Raw genomic sequence first — 17,034 nt, forward strand, 5'->3', positions numbered from 1 at the left:
AGGAGAGGGAACGCATCACTTGCCTCTCTTTACAGACTGGAAAGGACAGGAGGAAATGGGGCTCTGGGAATTGAAGTGATGTGCGTGGAGTCATCGAGCAGATAGGCAGCAGGCTGGGGAGTCAGCCCCTTGATTCCTGCTCTGAAGCTCTGTGGGCTCATGGATAGAAAATGGGAGTTAGGGGGCTTTTTTTCCCCCTATGCTTTTTTCCAAATTATTCTCTGAATTTGTTAACATAGAGAAGAAACCAGCACTGGGTAAACTGAGAATGTTTGTATCTTCTGAATAGGCAGCAAACCAAGAGTCTGCATCTCTTCCCCCAGTGAATGTTTTTGCAAGCTGGTTGTGAATACCTCATGTGCTAGCAGAAACCAAAGTGCATGCCCTGGGGGAAAATGCTTCTCTAGGGGTTAACTGCACTTCCAGTTTGTCTATGGTGGGATTTTCCAAACTGTTGACTCTCTGAGCAGGATTAAAAAAAATGTGTATGCTGTTGTCATGCTGGCTGTTTATACCTGACAGCCTTACTTGGTAATTGATTGCAGTGCAGCTCTAGTAGCAGAGAGCTCAGCAGGGTCTGACTATGCGAATAACTCCCTGGCTTCTTGCAGGTGCTTTGCAGCTTCAAATGAACTGTTTGATCCCACAGCTACATGGCTATTGGCACCTGACAGTGCCAGTTTAACGTATGCCTGGCTGTGCCCTTCTGAGCTTTTCAGCTGTTACAGACAGGTAAGTATCCAGGGCCGCTCTAACCTCAGTTGAAGGTACTCGGGTGCCACTGCAGAATGGAGCTTTTCACATCATCCTGCCTGTGGCTTACAGGGGGAAGGAATCTAGAGCTTCAGCTCCCTTTGCTCCCCCGACTCCTTGGGCTCCTGTGCCTCTCGCTAACAGTGTGACGAGGGTGTGAGCATGGTTCATATAGGTGCGTCCAGGCTAGCTATCTACAAGTCTGGCTAAGTACCATGAGCTGAGGACCTGTGGCAGAATTGGGCCATTTTGTAGCATTGCTCCCGGAAGCAGAGTGGGCAGTTTGCCCTAGCTGAAACCAGTGTCTGAGCAAGTCAGTGGAAACTGAGAGTGGGTATGTCTGTGCAAACGACTGCTGCACAGCACAACAGGAATGCTCCATAGGTGCTTTTAAAACTCCTGGTACCACTCTCTCTCCTTCTCCCCTCAGCATTTCAATTAGGAAACAGATGACTAAAAATAGCCTGCTGTCTAAAACAGCCGGAGAGCTGGGCTGTCTGATTACTCCTTTAGCATGTTATTCTTGCTCTCCTTAACGCATTCAGGCTTCTTTAAAATACCCAGTCCCTCATTTAGTAAAGATGATGGATTTAGGATTGAGCTCATTCTAATCTTTGTCAATGAATGTTCTTGCATTTATCACGGTCCTTCCCTCTGCTGATCTTTCCTAACATTTTGCTTTGCTGTGGGCCAGCAACCAGGCTCTGGGAAAGAGGCTTCCTAGCAACACATTAAGTCACTACAATGTTTTGGAAAAATCAGGCTGCCTTCATGAAAAATAGCATTGGGAAACTGGCAAGGTTTTTTGGATGGAAAGAATAGATGCCCTGCACTTATGCACTGAAACTGAGGGACCCTGACATTTTATCAGTCTTCCTCTTTTTTAATAGAAAAATCCAAAAGGCCTCAATAAAGCAAAACAAATGTCAGCAATACTGTAGACCATAGAATCTGGGTTTTTTTTTTTTTTAATCACCAGGTTGAGGAGGCAAGAGAGGGTGAAACCTGAATTATTGTATAAGAATGAGATGTCGGACCATCAGGGTCCATTCTGTAGGTGTGGCAGGTTTCAGCTCTTGTTTTGGTAGAGGCTGATTAACTTTGGCTTTTTCTGTGTGTCTGCAACAATTTATATCTGTGTGTAGGGAGAGGTTGTTTCTCTTTTTTAATCTGCTCAGTAGATTGTATATGGAGGCTTGGGCGATTTGGTGCATATTTTAACATTTCCTTCGGGAGCTAAATTTTTTCGTATTCTGTGGCAAATTGAACCTTAAGCTTAAGATCTGCTTATTTCTTTCCATCCCTCCCTCCCTCTTTTTTTCTTTTTTTTTTCACCATCCTGATTTTTGAGAGTGAAAAGCTTGGAGAATGTGACCTGTACTCTAACATCTCAAAAACTAAGACATGCCCCCTTTCCAGCTTCCTCCCCTCCCCAAGTCAAAACTAGATAAAAAAGCTCCCAAAACTGCACTCTCTAAAGTACCAGCACTAAAATCCAGGGCTGCTAAAACCTCATGCTCTTCCTTCAGGTTTTGATTCATGGATTTCTGAACACTTGTCCTTTTTAATCTGTGAAACTGGTCTTCTGAAAATCACAGAATCACAGAATGGTTGAGGTTGGAAGGGACCTCTGGAGATGATCTGGAGATCATCTAGTCCAACCCCCCTGCTCAAACAGGATCCTCTAAAGCACACTGCCCAGGATCGCGTCCGGGCAGGTTTTGAATATCTCCAAGGAAGGAGACTCCACAACCTCTCTGAGCAACCTGTTCCAGAGCTCTGTCACCCTCACAGGAAAGAAGTTTTTCCTCATGTTCAGATGGACTTTCCTGTGTTTCAGTTTGTGCCCGTTGCCTCTTGTCCTGTCGCTGGGCACCACGGAGAAGAGTCTGTCCCCATCCTCTCGACACCCTCCCTTCAGATACTTGTACACATTGATGAGATTGCCTCTCAGTGTTCTCTTCTCCAAGCTAAAACTATTAGAGCTGTCCTTGGTGTGCTGCTTGCAGCAGACAGGGAGAGTGGCTTCTGCTAAAGATCTCTTTCTGCAGCACTACCATGTATGAAAGGTCATGATTATATGGCTAAATTTGGCTGTGGGATGTCTCCTATAAGGTTTGGAGCACATCTTCCACATCATCTTGTTTGTATCTGAGGAGGCTTCCTGAGCTATATTTCTCTCTCCCATTTGGAACTGGAAGCTGTTTGCCTTATGCTAAGCAAATTGATCCTTTTTGTTAAGAAGTTGCAAACAGCACAGAGAAAATCCACAGTCCTGACTAAAGAAGAGATTCTACAGCATGACAACAAAGAAATACTAGTTGTAAATTATTGAGTTATGATGTCCTTCATAAATCCTGTGATTTTAATTCTTATCAACTTTCTTTCTATCTCTTTTTAAGCCTTCTGCCTTCCTCTTCATGTAGCTACCAACACTGGAGAGCTCTGGAGCTAAAGTGGAAAGTACAATTTTTCCTTGACCACAGCATCTTCTTTGAGAAGTCCCAAATCCTGATACTATTGACCAGTGCAAGTCTGCTCCTGCTCTGATAGACCTTGAATTGGGCTCTGGCTGTTGAGAAGACTTGAGGCAGGAGAAGAGAGCATTTTCAGCCAAGGGAGAGGTTACAGACAGGGCACTGACTGATTTGAAACGGAGCCTCCCGCAGCTCCCGCAGCTCTCACTCCTGTAGCTATTGGCACCTGGCTTGGCTGTTAGCTAGAAACCCTGCTCCTCTGCAGAGCTGCAGCTTGGATACTGTTAAGCGAATTTTCATGGCCAGGCCGAGGCATTTGTCTGGTGCCCCGTGTCTGATGTGGACCTTCCACAGCCACCCATCCAGCTCCAGCTGCAAGGCTGAGTAATCCTGGTGTCAGTCAGCGCAACCTTAGTAATACAGACTGCATGAGGCCTTTTCAGCAGCTGGGATTAACTAGAGCTAGCAGCAACCTGGCAATGTCCCAGTCTCCTCTCTGAGTCATGTATCTCCTGGCTAGAGAATATCCTGTACCTAAGAGTATCATAAAGTCTTTGGTCTTTCTTGGGGACAGTTATCCATCCATTGCTGTTTTCTGTTATGCCTCTGTGGGTTATGATTTCATTCTTTTTTTTTTTTTTTGGCAGAATATTGCTCTTCTCTAGGGTGCTGAGCTCTGCCATACCCTGTCTCTTTTATATTGATTGTGGGTGACATATAAACAGCAGAGAGAAGCCTCTCAACTGATTTAATATTATGTTGCCAAGAGCTGCCATCTCAAGGCTTGCTCTTGCTCTTGGATACGGGACAGCTTCTTCGACTGTTACATTGGCACAAGCAACATAAAGCAGGTGGATCTGGGTGCCAGAGAATTTCTCGGTCCTCCTAAGTAAAACAGCACAGTGCAACCCATTTTAGTGGGTGGCTGACGCACAACACTTGGCTGTGAGCTGCGTTACTGCCTGCTGTCTTATCTGACTCAATGTGGTGTCTGCTGCCTAGGGCTGCCTCTCAGATACTGTGGTAACTTGAGGAAGGATAGAGGAACTGAGCTAAAACGGTTCTGCTGACCTTCGTTGCACCCTCCTCACCAGCTGCTTTCCTTGAGCCTGCACTGCTGCATCCCTGAAGCCCCATGTCTGCTGATGGAACTGTGCTCAGTATCACCACTACTTGAAGTAAGCAAAGATCATCTTCTGACTTTGGACAGACAACATGGGCTCTGGAGAACTGATCTCCAATTTCCCTTATTGCCTCAGGAGTCTCCTGATTCGACTACAAAGGCTGTTTAATCTAGATTGAACCTGGTGTCAGCAGGCACAACTCTAAAGAAGCCAGGCTTGAATTCAGTCCTGGAGATCTTGACCAACCAACCTCCAACTTTGCTGCCTAGGACCTTAAGTGTACAGCTAGAGACACTTTCCCTGCCTAATCTGAGCAAGTTGGGCTCATTAAGAGGGCAGATATTTTCGGGGGCAACAGTGTTGTCAGTAGGTAGCATTCTTCCCTGAGCTTCCACCCTTGGGTGGTTCTGCATTGCATCTGATATGTGGCACTGCCTATTAGGCCGATCCTTTTCTGCATGAGTTGGCATGCAAACCATGCTTTATACAAGGTTTAATCTCTATACTTAGACATCTTGCAGCACTAGAAAACCTAACAATGACAGGGAACATCCTTTGATAGAGGCTTGTCTTGAGAGGAGTTTCTCTGCTATTTTGCAAGGAAAATAACTTGGGTCACCAGTAGAACATATTGTGTTCTGTTTCCCACTCCAACTGCTGTTAACACTCAGTTAAAAGAGGTGGTTTTATCCCATGGGTTACTGATCTGCTCCTTCCCAGAGGTGAAAGTGAGAGGTCACTTCTGTACAAGGCAGAAGCTGTTTGGAAAGTATTGCAATTTTCAAAGTAGGAAGCAGCAGAAACTAGGGAACTCACTACTTTATTCAAACATCTTCTGGCCTTTCAGTCATCTTCCTCTAAGCCAGTCCTGCCACCAGACCCATGAACATATCCACAGCCTCTTTTCTGTAATTGTTTTATTTGGTGGCTTAGTGACACTGTAGTATCTTTGGGAAAGCAATTGTGCAGTCAAATCTTTAAATAGGACTTCACGTGAAATAGCAGAGGCAACTCGCCTCTAGGCCAATCTTTCCAGCACAGGGCACTGGCACCCATAGATGGGGGGCGGTGAACTATATAGTTAGCTTACTTGCAGCTGGCTCTGGGGGTCAGAATTGCTGGGAGTGCGGCTATTCCATCGGTGCCTACTGACCTCAAAGCAAGCCGCTTAACCCTCTGGGGGGTTTTAAACAGTTCTCAGTGGTACTGGTTGTGGCTGGTTGAATGAACAGTTTAGCAACATCCAGAGCAAACTATACATTTATTTTTATACCTACCAAGTCAGTATTGGCACAGAGCCTTGAAGTTGCTTTAGGCTTTGGCTGCATTGTGTCTTGCTTGGCATTGCATGCTTCCTTGGGCAAAACTTTTGTTTACCATGCTTTACTTGGTGCCGTTCTTCAGACATGTTGTAAATAATATAACCCCTCACGGGCTCTCTGCCTGCCTCCAACTGCTACTCCCACAAAATGGGCAGACACCTAAGACCTTAAGGGGAGTTTCTCCCAAATCTTGGGAAACCTGGAGAAGCTTGCTACTCCCCATTTTTCCCTTGATGGTGCTAGAGAAAGGCCTCTGGCAAGGCTCTTGAAGAGGGAGGAAACAAGTCTTGCTCTGAAAGCTCCGTCTTATTTCTTCCGGCTTCCCTTCGAGTGAGTTACAGCGCCGTGCCTTGCGGCAGCCCAGCCACTGCACTGACACAGGAGCTGGCAATAGCTACAGCATTTTTGCTGTTAAAATCCAGAGCAGCCGCCTGCAGGAGCCATTTGCTGTGGCAGTGGCCGACCGCTGGGCCTCAGGCACCCTGGGGCCAGGGCCGCAGCTCAGCGCGCCGGCTCCCGAGCGCTGGCCACAGGGCTGGGCAGAGCCTGCTCCCCCCGGGGCCCAGTGGGCAGCAGCTTCTGCCCCGAGAAACAGCCCCGGCCCGCGTCCCCCGCAGCCCCTGGGACTCGCGCGGCTGGGGCGAGGGGGCCCGCGTCCCCCGCAGCCCCTGGGACTCGCGCGGCTGGGGCGAGGGGGCCCGCGTCCCCCGCAGCCCCTGGGACTCGCGCGGCTGGGGCGAGGGGGCCCGCGTCCCCCGCAGCCCCCGGCCCCCGGACCTGCACGGCTGGGGCGAGGGGGCCCGCGTCCCCCACAGCCCCCGGGACCCGGACCTGCGCGGCTGGGGCGAGGGGGCCCGCGTCCCCCGCAGCCCCCGGGACCCGGACCTGCGCGGCTGGGGCGAGGGGGCCCGCGTCCCCCGCAGCCCCCGGGACCCGGACCTGCACGGCTGGGGCGAGGGGGCCCGCGTCCCCCGCAGCCCCCGGGACCTGCGCGGCTGGGGCGAGGGGGCCCGCGTCCCCCGCAGCCCCCGGCCCCCGGACCTGCACGGCTGGGGCGAGGGGGCCTGCGTCCCCCGCAGCCCCCGGCCCCCGGACCTGCACGGCTGGGGCGAGGGGGCCCGCGTCCCCCGCAGCCCCCGGCCCCCGGACCTGCACGGCTGGGGCGAGGGGGCCCGCGTCCCCCGCAGCCCCCGGGACCCGGACCTGCACGGCTGGGGCGAGGGGGCCCGCGTCCCCCGCAGCCCCCGGCCCCCGGACCTGCACGGCTGGGGCGAGGGGGCCCGCGTCCCCCGCAGCCCCCGGGCCCCGGGCCCCGCGCGGCTGCAGGCAGGGCACCCACCCACCGACTGGGGCCGGAGCCCCCCCGGTGGGCGGCGGCGGCCGGGCGCGGGGCAGCGCTCGCGCGCACCTGCCGGCCCCGCCCCGGGCCGGGCCGCGGCGCCCCCTGTGGCGCGGGCGGGCTCGGGGGTCCCCGCGCCGCCGCCGCCGCCGCCGCCCTTTGCTCATCGGCCCCGCCCGTCCCGGCGCAGCCGCCCGCGGCGCCTTTAACGGCGGCGGCTGCGCGGCGGGACGGAGCGGCGCGGCGGGACGGAGCGGCGCGGGGCCGCTAGGGGCCGCCGCCGCGAGCAGATGGGGCGGCGGGCGGCGGGGGGCCGGCGCGCCGGGCGGGCCCCGCGGGCGAGCGGCTGACGCGGCCGCGGACGGAGCGGGCGGGCGGCCCCGAGATGGCGAAAGCCCCGCGCCCAGGTGAGCTTCCCCCGCCGGCCGGGGCTGCGCTGCGGGGGTGTCCGGGGGGGCGGGGGCCGCGGCCGCCCCGGCGCTGCGCCCCCCCCGGCGGCGGGGCAGGTGGACGCAGCCGCCGCTGTGAGGGGAGAGCGGCGTTTGCCCTTCGGCTGTGCCGCCGCCGTGCGGCTGCGGGGGGGCCGGGACGGCGCGGGCGCGGAGGGAGCCGGCTCCGCGGCGGCGGGAAAGGCGCGCTGGGGGCGCGGAGCCGCCTCTCCCGCGTGTTGCGTCCGCGGAGCGAGGGCTGCGGGGGCCCGCGGCCGGGCCGGGCCGGGGCGAGGGCGGCTGCGCGGGGCGGCCGGGCGGCCGCGGCCCCCCGCGGCAGGTGGCGCGAGCCGCGGTTCCCCTCGGGGCTGCGCCTGCCGCCGCGGAGGCCTCGCCGGGGCTGCCGGGCCGCTCCCGCCCTCTCGCGGCGGGGGCAGGTCTGTTCGCGGCGGCAGGGTCGTGCTGTAGCTAAAACCAAACTTTTTGCCCAGCGGGATTTGTTATTATTTTTAGCGTTCCCTTAAGGTAGGTGCGGATTGATGGCAGCCCTGAGAAATAGCACTCTGGGACGTGAGCGCATCAAGCGCTTCAGAACAGGCAAATATAACACTGAAAAAAATAATTTAGTTCAGTCTTTGCTTAATGAAGAAATAAAATAAGGGGAGAAAACTCAGCTGATTTTCTTGAGCATTGGTTTGCTATCCTTTCTACTTGGATGTAAAAATAAGGAAACGTTTTCACTTCCAGTGCTATATGTGTAATGCACTCTGCAGAAATTGTGTGCTTGTTCAACACGACTTTGCACAGGAATTTTAAAGGGTGGCGCTTCTCTTGGGAGTGACTCCACTTACTTTTCTAGACAAAAATCTGACTTTTGATGCCAGCTTTGATGTTGCCACCCCTTCTTATCTTAAAAGCAAAAATAGTTACCGTTCACAAAGGAGCTCTGCCAGCACGTATCTGAGTTAGGAGCAAGGGAAATAGGCTGATTTTATGAATTTGGCCTACCGAGTTTACCAGTGTGAGCTGGGATGCACAGATAAACAAATGCATGGCAATCTTGCTTATATGTTCCCTGCCTTACTACCGCTTCCAGTCCTTTGTCCTCTCACAAATACAAAGGAAGCCTGTTGTTCAGCAGCAATGACACCTGCTGCTTGATCACTGTTGAATGACATATGCGCTTATGAAGGGCTTTTTGAGGTGGTCAGCTCGATTTGTTTGAATAGGGAGAGCTGACGTGGTGGACTCTTCCGATCTTACACATTTGGAATAAAGTCTCAGCGCAGAAAAACTTGGACACTTGCAGGACTGAAGGTTGCAAACCACTTAGCAGCAATTGCAGATCGCTACCTGGCATATTCCTTTGGGTAGTGTGGAATCTGTTCTTCATCTCCTACTTCATTTTGCAACAGGCAGCAGTGACTCAAAAATGCCAGATCCTCCCCAGAAAGCCAAAATCTCTGCACTGTGAAAGTTGGGCACTTCAGACGTGATGCAGGCAGTCCACCTACAGTCGTTGCAGGAAAAGGTTAGAGAATATTCTTATCTTCTCTGGTTTTGGGGTATAAGTTTGGAGGAGGTGGTGATGCTGGTGAAATTGATTTCTGCTGTGGGGGAGTTGGCATCTGAAGCACTGAGAAACAGCTCCAGGAGATGCACTGCTTTTACAGGAAAGCTTCCTCTGGGATTTGGAGCCTAGATAGCCATGTTACACCTCCCCTCTCTCTTCCTCCAACTTACCAGTTATACCATAAGGTACAAAGCTAGAAACATCCTTAAATAGGGCCTTAAAATAGGGGCTCAGAGGCCTATGTGGCTGGATTTCTTTGTTTTGTTTCTTGTACTGAGTGAGCAAATATATGCCTGTCCACACCATCTGCTGCAGAACTGTCAGCTGAAGGATGCACAGAGTAGGTAACCAGGGAGGTGTCACTGTTGAAATGCTTTTAGAGGAAAGACACAGAGTGAGCAGTGGGAGAGGGGGGTTGGTATATTAGGTACTTCTGCCCACGGTGGTGTCTGGACTGTTCCTCCAGTTAGCCCTTACACTTCTTAACAAGGGCATCTGCATTTTGCATGGACTCCTTCTGCCTTTACTATGTCTTTGGCTTGGTCAGCTGTGCGCTCTTTGCTGCCCTTTGGTTTAGTGATTGATGCAGCTGCAATGTAAATAGAGGGAGCTCCAGACCCTTTGCCTTCTCTAGCCGTTACTGGTGTCTGCTTCAGCTTGCTGCCTGTCTTCAAGCTGCTTCTCCTCTCCATTTCCCCTCCTAAGCTGCTCTCTTTCCAAAATTGTTCTCTTTATTCTTCCCTTAATGCTTTGCTTCCCCCTTCAAGTCTTACCTCTTCCTACCTGTGAGACCTTTTCCTACCTCTTAGAAATCCTGTCTTGGTATCCTGCCTCTGTCCATCTGGGACTGCTCTCAGCAGCATTGCTGTTACATCCCTTCTCTGATCAGTTCAATGAATCTCTTATCCTTTTGCCTTCAGATTCCTTCTGTAGAGCTTTTCAACCCTTACATGTCTTTCACATTCAGCTCCCTGCTTACTTTATTCCCCTTTCAAGATTACCTTCCTGCTCCTTTTCTCCCACTTACGTGTTCCAGACTTCTTGCCTTTCCTCTTGTACCTACTACTTTGTCCTCACAGCTTCTGCTGCTGTTCTCTTTGTAATTCTTCCTGTTCAAACCCTTTCCGTCCTCTCTCTGAAGTGCTGAGTGCCCGTGTCCAGCTGCCTTTGTTAAGTAACAGTAGGCAGGATCTGGTAATTCTAAGGTAATCTTCCGCTAGGGTAAGCGCTACTCTAGTGGTGCATTGAGCCAAAGGAGCTGGTGATTACTGCTGTTAGCTAATGGGGGTTATAATCTTTCAGCTGAAATGATGAGTAGGATACCTAGCCTTGGAGTTCAGTGTGCCCTGTGCTGTACAAACACAGGACAAAATGCTGCTTCCTGCCTCTAAGAGCTTGTAGTAGAAGTACGAAACAAGAAAGAGAAGACAGAGGAGGAAGATGGAATAATGACATAGTAGTGGTCAGTACGCCTACTGGTGACGTTATTTCTTGGTAGGCATTATGTCAGATGAAAGTTTTGAGGAGGAATGTAAAGAGGAGCAGTGAGCACCTTCCTAACAATGAACTGGACAGCATGGCAGAAGATATAAAAGTGCCTCTGCTGAAGGGCAAGGTCACCATCTCAGTGCAGTGAAAGATAACAAGAGTGCCAGGGCACAGGTTTTGAAGGGCTAGGACAAGAAAGGGAAGTAACTTCTGTTTGTTGCAATGGAAAAGAGGAACTGCAAAGCTCACTGTGACATGTTCCAAGGAGCAAGCACAGGAAGGATCTGCAGTTGCAGTCCAGGTGGACGTCCTTGGGGTATGAAGGCTTTTGTCAGGCCTGGAGGGAGAGGTAGCTGCCATACCTGAGTTTAGAGTGGTTAGAGTTTAGATAGGACTATAGCTCTTCACATCCAAACATGCAGCTAGAGATTTCCAAGGTCCCAGCTTAGACTACAGTGTAGCGTGGATAGGAGGACCCCTATTAGAAGGGAACAGCAGCTGTGACAAACAGTATGTCTCCATAATGGAATGGAGAAGAGAATTCATTTGGTTCTTGCCTCTAAAATCTCTAGGTGCAACCAATTAAGGACTGATGCCTGGCTCATGAAGGTAAACTGTGCTTATTCCTTTCTTGATGTACCTAAGCCTGTTCTGGTTTACCATCTATCTGCTAAGGATTGAACCTAGATCTCAGAGGTGTACGTAATTCTATTTTTGTTTGGGTTTTTTTTTGTGTTTTCCCTCTTTGATGGTAAATAAAACCATTGAACAATGTAGTTTGTAGCTAGTTCCCTTGTGTTCTTCAAAGCCTGGTAGATTGTATCAGTTAAGAGACAAAGCTGCCCATAAAATATTAGTAAAGATATTGAAGTGTGTCTCTTTGGCCACAAAATATACTGAATCCATGGAAGCAAGCTGCAGGCAATGGATTAAAGTGCATGAGAAGTGCGTAGGCCTTCTTTATGGCTTTTGTTGTCATGTGTGTTGAATTCTTAAAGGAGAAACTTCTCATGCATGAGGTGTCTATGGCATCAACCTTAAGTGTTAGGTGTGACTGACTGAGGCAGAGAGGATTTAATTTCAGTTGCAATCTCTGCTACAGATTCATTGTGTGATTTTGGTTGTCCCAGAAATCCATGACTTTCCATGTGCTATAAGTGAGTGAGTTCTATGTGGCCCTGCTGAAGTTAACAGGATATATGGCCCTTTATTTCTGATGGTTTGTGGACAGCTGACAGCTTTGAGTATGCTTTAGTCTTCACTCTGGAATAATGAGAGTGAGCATCAGCATCTCCCTCTGTTTTGCCTGAGCTCTTGAGTCTGGAGAGTACCTTCAGTTGTTGAGTTGACATCCTGTAAAGTACGTCTTCAGTTTTACATATGTCAGAGAAGAAATAAACTGTAACTAGAAAATAAGAATGCCTAATTTTGGCCTCCAGTAAGACTTAACAGCATACTCGCTAGCTAGATAACGCTGTGTGGGGAGCTCAGCTAAATAACTTAATGGGTAGGCAGGGAGTATCTGAAACTAGGAGAACGGAAAGAAGTATTATTATGCAGCAGCAGTCAATGGCAACAGCAAAGGTCATTCCTTCTACCCGACATTTCTTTCCAAATAGAAAAATGACTTGTGCTTCTTAATTTTAGTAGTGAAACCCTTCCTGAATTCAAAATCATCACACAAGTTATGACAAGTGGAAAGGCTTTAAGCTGTGCAACAGAGTCCATTTTCAATTAATTTCTGTTGAGATTAATTCAGTCTTCAATAATTTACTATGAAAAAGACTGAATTTTCAATAGCTATGAAAACATTTTGTCCTGTTTTATTGGCGTTATCTAGGTTGATGTGGTCGTAGTATTCAGGAGTTCACTCCCAAAGTATTCATACTGATCCTGCTGGAGAAGTTCTGTTGTAATGAAAAGTGAAGATGTGAGCTGGAGTCAATGTTCATAAAAGCAAATTCAAGCTAGGGAGAAGGCAGAGCCAGCAAAGAAGGGTAACATGACTGGTTTCACAGCAGTCATGGGCTGGCTTACTTCCCAGTGCGCTTGTAAAATTACTTTTCAACCCAATAGATCTAATGGCAGAGCCCTATATCCTGGTCAAGTGTAACATCCGCTAGAGGACATCACTTGACCAGGCAAATGTTCTTCCCATTTTGCAAGAAGTTTCACTGTGCTCTCTAGGCACAAATGTAATTTCACCTCTAGATGCGTTCCATTTGGAGAGCCAGGCTCTACTATGTACATTACTGGTTTATTCCAATTCGGAGGTAAAGCTGTTACTGGAAGGGAACAAGTAAACATTTTCTTTTCTGATTGATTTGCTAGCATTTTTGGCACCTATAGTTGAGCAGGTGAAATTCTTGAATGAAAACAGCATGCTATTTTGCCTTAAGATGCCTGGGAGTCTTATGGGATGAGTGGGGTTTGGACAGCAGACTTAAGTCAGGAATCAATAGCACTAGCCATTCAATTTTCAGAGAAAAATCTTTATTTCTTGATGCTTTTCATAGCCTCCTCTTAGGCCTTACTTGCCTGGATTAGTGTTTCTGTCTCCTTAGTTCTGAGCGTGCTGGATATAGACCGGTAAGGTTGCCCCCTTTTTTTTTTTTTTTTTTTTTTTTAATTTCTTTTAGAAATGCTGTCAGCTCACATGAGATGAAGTACACTCATGCACTGCTTGATTGTCACATCACTGTCTGTCATATTCCAGTTTGCTGAGTTTCTTTCAAACAACAACAAAAGCCTTTGAAAAGAATTTGGGTTGGTGGTTCCTACAGCTCTCATTCCAGCTTTCCAAACCACCTTGAAGTCTGACCAGGAGAAACTAAACCTGATTCTGCTCTTTTATACAGTTTTCAATTGCTGTTGATTTTGACAGGGTAGATTTGGTTGTGCAACAACGAGAAAAATAAGCTCTGCTAGCTTGCAGGTGAAAGGGAAGTTGGTCTTTCCTGAGGCTGTTCTGCTCCCTAGGCCTATTTGTGGAATGTATCAGAGATAATCATTATAGTTTTGTTTTTTTTTTTTCCTTCTTTGAGTGGATAGCACTAGAAGCTGTTGATATGAGTGCTAACTGTTTCCTCTGCAGTTTGCTGAGAACTATGTGCCATCATTGAGGACCAGGGATGAAATTTGTCTGTCATCTAAATATGGGCAATGTCAACAGAGGTGCAGTTTGCCTTACCCTCAGACAGGAATGCAAGCGTCACAAAATAGGATATGGAACTATTTCTCTAATGATTCTTTCAGTTGAGCAAGATCCTGGATGTTCTTGGAAGAGCACTTTTTTATAAAAGAGTTCAGAGCTGTTGAGCGTTCTTAAGGGATGAATTTGGGCGCTCATGTGAGTGCAGAGTGCGGCAAACCATTTTACTACCTATCACAAGAGAATGCAACTGATTGTATCTGCTGCTCTCCCTTATGGTAGTTGCTGCTGCACAGCATTTAATTTCAACTGTGATCCTGATTCATACTAAGAAAATTAATGTCTAATACAAATTAGCTAATGAACTTATAAATCTTAAAAAACTTAATTTAACTGTTTCTTTTTCAACAACATTCAGAAGTGACTTTCCTTTCAATTAGCTATTGATATCATGAGAGCAACTCGTTGAGGGGGAAAAATGACATGATGAGTGAATACTTTATAATAAAATTGTTCCAGTCTCTCTTTGTGTGATGTTACAGGGACATGGTGAGTAACTCTCTTTCATTGCAAAAAAAAGTTGGAAGCCTACATACTACAGCAAGTTATTCTTCATGACATATGCAGAGTCCCAAAGACTGTGGCAAGCTGGGAATTGAACCAGGGTCACTCAGTATCATATTTTGGTGACCAGACTCTCTGTCTCACAGGAGGCAGTAAGTTGTGAACTATTTTGTAGGAAGACAAAAAATTGTCTAAGGTTGATTTCTCAGTGTAAGTAGCTTTAGTTATCCATGTGAAAAAAATAATACTAACAAATTAACATTTGAGTTGAGCATTGCTGCTTGCAAGAGAACAAAGAGTTCTGTAACTGAAGACTACAGCTAAAACTTGTTGGCTGAGCTAAATGGCAGCACTTAAATACATCTTATAGTTTTCTAGAAATTTTCAGAAATTACATTTGTACCTGGATCTGTCTGTCTGTTTTCCTTCTTTTCAGATCCAGTAGGGCTTTGTTCATTCCTTCTATATTCCAGAGTTTGTAACCTCTTTCATGTGAACGAGAGCTAACCCACAAGAATGATGAATCAGAAACCCAGATCTACTATATCCACACCATGGAAAATTTTTCCATTGAGTCCTGCAAGAATTCTTTTCATGCAGATATGACAGTGGTAGCAGAGGAAAGTTAAAATGTGAAACGATTTAGTGCAAAGAAAATCAAGAGTGCTTTTGAAAGTTGCATTTTACCCATGTATCACCTCACCTCCCCAGATCACAGATGCAGCAAAATACCACTGGAATTCCAGCCCACTCTTCCGTGTTGAAGAAATGACCGAAACTTGTTTAGAGAAGAAAATCACTGATTGTAATCTTTGTTACAAAGGACATAGAAAAAAGGAGACTTGTTGGGCACCTGTCTTGCTCAATGAATATGTGAAAGGATAGCAAGAGCTTGACCTTGGTATTGTTTAAAAAAAAATGCAGCAATCCAAAAATCCTACTGCAGATATCACATTGCTTTTTAGATACAGATGTGGTTAACAGTTTATTCAAGTCTGAGTGCTTAAACCTGTATGTAAAGTGTCAGTTGTGCAGATGTCTTCGCATGCAGCACATTGTATAAGCTGAGTCCCAACAGAAGGCAATCTCTGAGTTGTCATCACAGTAGAAAAATCTGTATTTACAGCTCTTACTTCCTTCATAGAACTTGGCCTGTTTGTATCTCGCTCAGATATCCGTCCTTGTCAGACTGAGAAATTAAGCTTGATGGGTTTGAGGAAGGATCTGTCTGATGGAAGGCAAATAAGGTGAAACAGGCAAGTTGTAAACTGGCATGCCATGTCATGTTGTGTGAGCTGTGCTCAGCAGTGCTTATAGCAGAGTATCACTCTTCTGAACCCATGCTGGAGTGATGCAAGGGGATGCAGTTAAGCTAGGCTGGAATTCGGCTTATTTGTTCTGATTTTCTAGTGCTTGATTTCGTGTTTTTTAGTTTTAAATCAACCCTATTATTCTGGTGTGTGTGTGGAGGGGAGTGTTTTAAATTGAAAACCAATTCTCAACAGTTTGATCCAAACCTCACTAAAATGAATAAATAGTCTTACTGTATGATATCCCAAATGCACCTGAATATCACTTTTGAGGTATTTCAGTGCGTGCTAACAGTAGAAGAGCTCATCCAGGATAAGTTGGAAGGACACTGAAAATTCATGCTCAGACTGAATTCTTCCTGAAGTTATTGAAAGGAAAGCATGTTTTAAGATTATTGGATACATACTAGGATTTCATGGGCAGGTTTCATAATTTTTGCTCATTAATTTAGTCCAAAAGTGTGCCTTTTTCTGTTACCTGAAACATATGAATTTTTCAAGGCCTTAGCAGAAGTCATGTCTGATGGATGATTTTTAGATTCTACTGTACTGAATAATTGAATAGTCAAAGCACCTGATCCCAATGAGATGGGAGAAGTAGGCTTTCAGAATTCTATCTACAGAATTGCTTTTGCATAATCTGATCAATGTTTATTGGCAAAGATTTCTAAATATACAAACAGCCTTCAGTGGGGTGGAAATTTCCTGCCAGATCCAAAAGCCAAACAACTTATTCTTCAGTTGATGTAAATCAATACCTCTTAGCAGAGCTACGTTCTCACAAGGCAAGGGAATCTGAGTTTAAGTGAATATTTGAGTTTGGTTCTGAATAGTGAACTTCCTTTAAAAATGAAACTGCAGTCAATTAAGTATGGAAAGGTTATAGCAGTGGTCAGTTTATTGCATTCATTCTTCCAAGAAATATGTGGTCAAAGGCATGCCTTGCAATCTGTGTGAGGCAGCCTTGTTGCTATTGGAGGACTGCGAAACAACAGCATTAGCTTTGAAGGTCAGAAGAACAGTAAGATATAAAGGGCTGACCCATTTCCAGAAAGAGAAGCAAATGGACAGTGGTCTAGCAGATGTTTAAGAGGGTCCTGCAAGAAGCTACAAAAGGTATAGTTGGAGAAAAAACTTTTGGTTAAGAATGCACAGTAATAAAACCATTGATAAGAGTGGCAATAATGGAGAGGGCAGCAGCTAGAGAGGAACACCAGTGAACAGCTGTGCAGGTCTACTTTCAGCTTGGCTAAAGATTAAACTGCACATTCTTCTTACACTTCTGTGATTCTTCTGCTTTTAACTAGGCGGTTACATGCATGTTTTGAATGATTTTTTTTCATATAATGGTGCATAAAATTTGTAAGAACAGACAGCCCTCTCACCTAAAACCCTACACTTTGGATTTGTGCTATGTAGTCAGTGGCTGCAGTACTGAAATGAGAAACTGCAGTGCTGATCCCTGTTTATGTAGAGAAGGAAAGAACTATACCAGTTCACATTTT

General features: G+C 47.4%; 1 protein-coding gene across 14 annotated transcripts in view; it reads left to right on the top strand.

The window, feature by feature from the left end:
* Window positions 1-7,330: 7,330 nt before the first annotated feature.
* Window positions 7,331-17,034, top strand: part of PITPNM3 (PITPNM family member 3) — a 163,666-nt gene continuing 153,962 nt past the window's right edge. For 11 of the 14 annotated variants that reach the window (XM_068910126.1, XM_068910131.1, XM_068910127.1 and 8 more), the window contains exons 1-2: window positions 7,331-7,422; window positions 8,859-8,974. Coding sequence is in view for 2 of the 14 variants with exons in the window: in XM_068910130.1 (XP_068766231.1) it covers window positions 7,401-7,422 (22 nt within the window). In the remaining 12 variants the exon portion in view is untranslated. The remainder of the gene's footprint in view (window positions 7,423-8,858; window positions 8,975-17,034) is intronic. The other 3 variants (XM_068910130.1, XM_068910133.1, XM_068910138.1) reach the window with 2 other exon arrangements.

The sequence above is a fragment of the Struthio camelus genome, chromosome 16 (assembly GCF_040807025.1).
Source record: "Struthio camelus isolate bStrCam1 chromosome 16, bStrCam1.hap1, whole genome shotgun sequence".
NCBI lineage: Eukaryota > Metazoa > Chordata > Aves > Struthioniformes > Struthionidae > Struthio > Struthio camelus.